A 7,176-nucleotide genomic window follows, 5' to 3' on the forward strand; every position below is an offset into this window, starting at 1 on the left:
TAAAAGCACAGATTCTCAAAACTGGCTGTCCACTGCATCTCTGGGGACCTTTAAAAATACATACATGTACATGCCCAGGTGCCATCTCCCAGAGGTTTTTATTTCATTGGTTTTGGCTCAGGTCCATAAATTTTAAAAAATGACAGATATAATTTATGTTCCATAAAGTATACAATTCAGAGGCTTTTGTTATATTCACAGAGGTGTGCAAATACCACCACTAACTGATTCTGGAATATTTTCTTCACCCTCAAAAGAAAGTACGTTCCCATGATCAGTTCTTTCCCTTTTCCCCTCCCCCACAGCTACTGGCAAGCACTAATTGAACTTTTTGTATGTATGAATTTGCCCATTCTGGGTATTTCACATACATGGAATCATTCAACATATTTTGTCTGGATTCTTTCACTTAGCATGATGTTTTCAAGGTTCATCCACATTGTACCCCACCTGTCAGCACTTCTTCATTCCTTTTTATGGCCAAATAATACTCTGTATGGGTATTCAACATTTTATTTATTCATTCATCAGGTGATGACTGTACTTTTTGGCTATTATAAATAATGCTATGAATATATTTTAAAATGTTTCCCGGGTGTTTCTAATAGGCAGCCAGAGTTGAGAATCATCTGTAGAGCTGACAATGAGCCCCGGAGTTGCACTCCACAGGGAGACTGTACAGTGTATCACCCACACCTTTTGGGACAGTATGACTCAAGAGTGGACCTGCCCTCCAGCCTCAGGAGCCTTTTGAAAAATGGTACCCCAATCCCACAGTGTAACTCAATCAGTAGGCCCCTCCCTTGTGACTCATGAAATGCTACTTGCTGTAAAACTCAGCTACACATACCATGAACAAGGCAAAAGATGTCATAAACCCTTCTTTCGTGAGCTCCCACGTGCCGCCATATTCCTCCTCGTCTATCTGTAGGTAGTTGCTGAAGTAGAGGTACAGGACTCCTGCATTGATCAGGCAGAATCTGGAGAGTAGGACAAGCACCAAACAAGACTCAGGCCTCCTGCCACCGTAGTCCAGCGCTACCACGGTTCTCACTGCTGCAAGGAACTAGTTCTGTCACAAGGCAAGTGAAATAAGACATGGAAACACCTAGGCCCTCAAGCGAGCTGCCCATTGGTTGAGCTAGAGACTTAAAGAAGGAACTAATTCTTTCTAGATGGCCAGCCAAAGCAAAAAAGAAAATAAAAAGCAGATATAAATTTTCCAAGCCCCCTTGAAGTAAGAGAATGGCTGCTGAGCCATCCCAAATAGGACAGTATCTGACACGGGTCTCCAAGTAGCTCCAGCGGGGGTGGGGGTGGCTGTGGGACAAGCACGTGTTAAGCTGCTGCTTCATGGCCTAGGTGAGCAAGCAAGAGCACGCCAAAGCAGCCCCTGCACAATTCCCAATGGAGACAATTTCTGAATGTCCACTGTCTGCTACGGCACTTGAAGCAGAGCTGAACACGACAGTTCCTGCCCTCAGTGGGCGATCTAACTGGACTAAGAGCAGTGAGAGTGGAACTGAAACCAGAGGCTTGCAAGCAACTCCAGGAAGGTCTTTGATCCCCATCATGGATTATTTCGCGGATGCAGGCATTAGAATGCGGCGTGCAGTAACCTCACCCTGCTCTACAGATCTCTTGGTACCGTCATTAGATGAAAACAACTTTCACAAAGTGATCAAGACTTTAAATCTTTCCAGTTACAATCGCTAATCTAATGGAGGACTGTATGTCTTAGACCATATCCCTTCTGAAGGCTAAGATGGAAAAATGCAAAGAGGACAAGTTCCTCCTGGATGAAGTGTGGGCTGGTGTACGGCAGGGCAGCTCAATGAGGTGGTGGAGTGTACGTTAGTGTGTAAGGGTGGAAGGGGACCCCAAGGCTGTCTGAGCGAGGTGGGGGTGAGGGAGGGTGTGTACACTTCAGGAAGTCTCGTTTGTAAGCAGGGAGAGCGCAGGCGTTCTCCTGAGTGGAAGGACTGGAGCTGGGAGACTGGTTTAGACCTGGACCATGTTTCAGGACAGGAGCCCAGGGACTAGAACAATGGCTGAAGGGGAGGGAAGAGGCCCCAGGGGCTTCAAGCCTAAGGGAGGACAATGGGTCCAGTAACACAAGCAGGGAGTCAGGAAAACAGAAGGTTTTTCTTGGATTTCACATAAAATAGAGTCCTGGGCTTGCCCACATCCTTATCTTCTGCCAGAAATCGTGGAACCTGGCCAATCTGGCCACCTCTCTCTGGTACGTTTCGTTTTGGACAGGCTGAGTTAGTGGCTCTAGACAGACTACTAATGGGACTTAGAAATGTCACCCTGGGACTCAGCTAATAAGCTAAGGCTGGAGAATGGCGACTCATTGAAAGTTTCCGGCTATAACAGTGACTGCTTAGGAGATGAGATCGAGAAATACAAGGGAAAGATGAGATTAGGAATGGTGGGATGAAAGAAAAGGGCTGACACAAGCCCTGCCTTCTAAGGGTTACACACTGAGCAAAAAGTACAACCACAGAAACGGGCGTTTAAATGTTTGGTGGCCAAGCGAGAAGGGTCTGGAGAGGGCGGGAAGGGTTCAAACTGAGCTTGAAGGACAGGCCTAATTTCTAGATTGTAAACGAGACAAGCACCACAGCAAACGTGCACATGATTGTGCTGGCCGGGATTTGGAGAAGACTCACAAATGGGTTTTAAAAAATTCTATCATACAAACTCCTGTCAGAATTTTAATAAAAGAATGAATTTAACAATTATGTTGACTTCAGGGTTGGAAGGTCCAACAGTGATGGTCCAACAGTATGGCTCTTCTTTCAAGGGTCCTTGGGAAATCATTTCAGTTTTCTAAAAAATTTAACAAGCATCCACCAAGAACCTATTATTAATCATGTGCCAAGCTCTGTGCGAGACAGACAGGGAGGGATGGACAGGGCCGCTCTTGGATAATGCAAAACCTCAGCAGACAGCAGAACCATCACTCAGTCGCAGGAAATTATAGATGAGACCCAAGGAAATGGTTTTACCGTAATGGGCCCTAACTGGTGGCCATACCAGAAATGAAGAGAAGCCAAGTTGGGGTGGAAGCAGCGGGCAGCTTAAGGCAGGAAGTGGGGAGAGGGTCACAGAACCGGGCACCAGAGTAGTTCTGCCCTTACGTCCAGGCAGATGGGTTAGACAGATGGAAGAGAGGAGATGTGCGTGGAAAAACCAATGTCCTTGGGCCCTTTCCAAGAGCAGGCGGAAAGGTGCCAACCAAAGGAGGGAAGGGATTCGAGTTTTGGCTCTGGCAGCACAGTGTGGGACTGAATCCCAGAAAGCAGCCCTGAGAAAGCAGCGCTATGCCCTATGGGTGAGCCACAGTAAGGTGAATTCACTCCCGAACACTTCGCTTCCTGTCTTCTTAACAGCCGTGTGTGACCACTCTTTGTGAAGCTAACCAGGTAACTGCAATCAACCGTTTATGGAGTGTCTATGATGTACTCAGCATGACATACAGCACCTTACTTGCATTATCTCATTTAATTCACACATCAATCTTCTGAGGAAGACACTTTTATTGAAGCGAGCCCAAAATTATGTAGCCTGAAAGTGGTAGAGCTGGAACTTGAATCCAGAACTTTCTATAAAGATTTTTTTTTTTTAAAGGTCTGTTTGGGTGCCTTAACTCCTCTGCCACAGTGGGAAGGATACTAGACTAGCTCTAGTCCTTGCTATATTATTCCAGATGGGATGGCTTCAGAGAAATCCCTTAGGAAGCCTGTAAGACGTGACAGGTGCAGGAGGCCCTGAAGTAGTATTATCCTCTCCTAGACAAGGGGCCTTGGGAAGATGAGAAACTCTCTCTTGCCCTTAGATTGCCTTCTTCCTTTCTCTGGCATTTTCTTTGCCTGCCTTTTCTCTCATAGAAAGCTCAAAGGGGTGACCAGTATGCTAAAAATACTATCTATAGACCACCTCCAACCTGGGGAGACCTCTATTAACCTGGGGTCCTGTGTCTCATCACCCTCAGTCAGCCCTCATCAAGTGCCCACTCTGTCAGCATCAGGCAGAGGACAAACTCTTACTGGTTTCCTTGTACAAATGCTTTGTCCAGTACGGTAAATCAAAATCCTTTTTAGTTAGCAGAGATACACTCCTTTTGGGTTATCTTCTGAGGAAACAAGCAACTCAAATGAGTTTGATACCTATTTCAGCTTTTTTACCCTTAGGAAATGGAATAATAAGCGATGTGATTACTCCTCAACAACAAAAAAAGTGATTTTTCCATTGTAAGTGTGACAGTTTGTATTCTAAGCATGAAAAGAGAAAAGGTTACAGACTTGTTGCCTGTCCATTTCCACCAAAGCGTGCCCACAATTCCTACCTTCAGACAACTCCCACACACCGTTTTCATTCAATCTGGTGGGCATGTGGACTGACTTTCAGGCTTCAGACCAAGGGGCTCGTGTCAACTGTTTCCACTGGCCACAGGAGCACAGTAGGAGGTAAAGGGCCCAACCTTCTATGTTCTCACTGACTCTAAAATGTCGGAACCTGAAACAACTTCTGCAAAAGCCAAGATTCAGCACATCCAGCCCAGTGCCAGGCACGAGCGGTCATCAAGTACAGAAGCTCCTCTGCTTTCCAAACTTCCATACAAATAAAGGTCACGGTAGAACTAGATGATACCTGCCAACAGGCATGTGGTAGCTTCTTGCATGAGCTCACTTTGGATCCATGAATGAATGGGCTGGCCCAGCCTTCAGGAAGGTAACATGCTTCTGGGCTTGTTGAACTGAGGAGTGCCACCCCAGACCCAGGAGTGCCATCAAGAGGCCACCTTTTTGCTTTAGTCATTACAAACACACACACACTCATAAAAAAAAAAAAAAAATCCTCCAGTATAACAACGGCGTTTTCCATAAAAGGAAAACACAGTCTCTATTTGAAATTATATCATGAAAATGCAAGACACCCAAGACTTACCCTGCTATTCCCAAGAAACCCCGCAATGGTAACACTCCCCAAATGACGCCTAGGACCACAGCAATGATCTGTCGGAACCAGTAGATCACATCTAAAAATTCATCCTGTAGAGAAAAGAGACTGCATGCATTATCTGGAGTGGGGACCAGAGAACAGCCTCCTGTAACAGAAATGAAGAGGAAAGCTTCCTGCTAAACGCATCTTCCAGGCAATTTCCCCCAAAGCAACAGTGTGTGGCTCTCACATCTCCACCTCTTCTTATACTAAAATGTGGTTATCTTGAGTGATGACTTGGGGAGCTGTGCTCTAAACATGAATTTGAGAAAAGTCGTTTTCCTTTTTTGAGAAGCTGCAAAAATGAAATGGCTTACGGTGAAATGGCTGTGACAGTCACTGTGTTACAGGCCACTGAGAACTCTTGTCTGACCTGGGGAAATCTAGACAGACTAGCGTCAGGCGGAAGGGCTGACAGTCGACCTACTCAGCACCGTCTTCCTGCAACCTCAATTGTGAGCAAGTCATACACGAGAGAATTAGAAACAGGAGTGCCCGAGGCAGGTGCCAGCTTATCTATTTTACACACAAGAACACGGAAGGCTCAGGTTTCCGACCTGCCCCAGATTGCAGACATCGGTCCTTAGGAGGAAAGACAGAAATGACACAGCAGGTCAGAAAAGTTTTATAGGAGCTGGGCAGGGCTGGGGCACTTTCGGGAAGTACCTACCAACCCCACGACTGGAGCTCCAGTAAGGAAGAGGCCCTTTACTGGTCCAAAACAGCAAGACTACAACTATAACATTCTTTTCAAACCAGCCGGAATCAAGCTGTTGCTGATGGTCCTTCCTTCCCATATCACGAGGCAGAGTGGGCAGTGCCCACACTCAGGACTTCTCACCAGTAAGGCAACCTTGAAGCCTCCACCATTGCTCACACACATTGGGTGGTGGTGTGCGTGTGTCCGTCTCTCTCTCACACGCGCACACGCACACACACGCACACGGTAACCTCCGCCTACCCCCTCGAGGCCCACCCCTAACGTCCGCGGTCTTTCTCCCTCGGCAGGCGCTGCCAGCTCCTCTTTAATGGGCCCCACTGCGTGCTGACCCTGTACCGCACCACACTACCCCACTCCAGAGTCGTCCTGAAGCAGGAGGTAACGCACGGGGCGCAGCCGACACGACCCACCGCGTCAGTTAACGACCGTGTTAGTTAGTGGTTCATGCGGACAAAGGCCCCTACTCACGGTCCCACTGGGAGGAAAAGGCGGAGGTGGAAGCGACCTCAGCCCCCTCGCTGTCCAGCCACACTGCCTGCCCGCTGGGGACGCGTCCTCTGCCCCCTCCACGCTGCTTCCCACGTGAGCCACGTGGCTGACCCTTAGGCCGCCGCGCCGTGAGCCCCACCGAACTCGCCCTGACCGCCGGGCCACCCACCCCACCGTCCCAAACGCTCGGCTGAAGGCGGACGAGGGCGGCTTCGGGCCTGCCCCTTAGTCCCCGAATGCCAGCCGGTCCCCCGAATCTAAGCCCTCGCCACATGCCACCGCACCTTGTCCTCCCAGGCCGCGTCGCTTCGCAGCACCTTGCTCCAGACAGAGACTTTCAGGGCCCCGTTGGCCAGCTGCGGCTGCGGCGGCTCCTCCTTCCGCCGCCCGCCGCTCATCCTCCCGTCGCGCCGCCCGGGCCGGGCCTGGGGCGCGCGGGCCGAGGCTAAAGGCGTCGGGCCTGGGGTGGCGGGTCACGGCTCTGGGGACGGCGGTGACAGGCTCAGCAGTCTGGATCGGCGGCGTGCTGCAACCGCCCGCACTCAGCCGAGCAGCCAGGCTCAGCTCGCTCGACCCAGACCAGGCACCGCGGGGGGAGGAGCACCGCAGTACCGTGCGTCCTCCCGCCGACGTGCCCACGCAGCCAATCGGCGGCCGCATAGCCGCCCGAGTGGACAAGCCGTCGTCGCCTGGGCGCAAGCGCTCTACGCGTGGCGGACGTGACGGCAAGCTTCTGCCCGGCGCACGGTAGGGGGCGAGGGAAGGGACAATCTTGGCAGGGACGGGACCGCGAGCGTGAGGGGGCGCTATGGAGACTGAAGAACGGCGTCTGAAGCCGAAGCGGCCGGGCCGAACGCGACCCCGCCTTTCTCCAGGTGTCCTTTGGATCCCAAGCCCGGCTCCCCGGGGAGCCCCAGGCTGCCGCTCAGGGTTCAGGCTGTGCTCGTTTACTCCCC

The 7,176-nt window shown here is 50.4% G+C and overlaps 1 protein-coding gene across 1 annotated transcript in view; it reads right to left on the reverse strand.

Moving 5' to 3' along the window:
- RAB5IF (RAB5 interacting factor) overlaps positions 1–6,926 on the reverse strand; it is an 11,653-nt gene extending 4,727 nt beyond the window's left edge. The window contains exons 1-3 of the mRNA XM_081033869.1: positions 6,505–6,926; positions 4,957–5,060; positions 851–980 (exon numbers count right to left, since the gene is read on the reverse strand). Coding sequence (XP_080889995.1) covers positions 851–980; positions 4,957–5,060; positions 6,505–6,618 — 348 coding nt within the window. The 5' untranslated portion in view covers positions 6,619–6,926. The remainder of the gene's footprint in view (positions 1–850; positions 981–4,956; positions 5,061–6,504) is intronic.
- Positions 6,927–7,176: the final 250 nt, after the last annotated feature.

The sequence above is a fragment of the Rhinolophus hipposideros genome, assembly GCF_964194185.1.
Source record: "Rhinolophus hipposideros genome assembly, chromosome: 22".
Taxonomy (NCBI): domain Eukaryota; kingdom Metazoa; phylum Chordata; class Mammalia; order Chiroptera; family Rhinolophidae; genus Rhinolophus; species Rhinolophus hipposideros.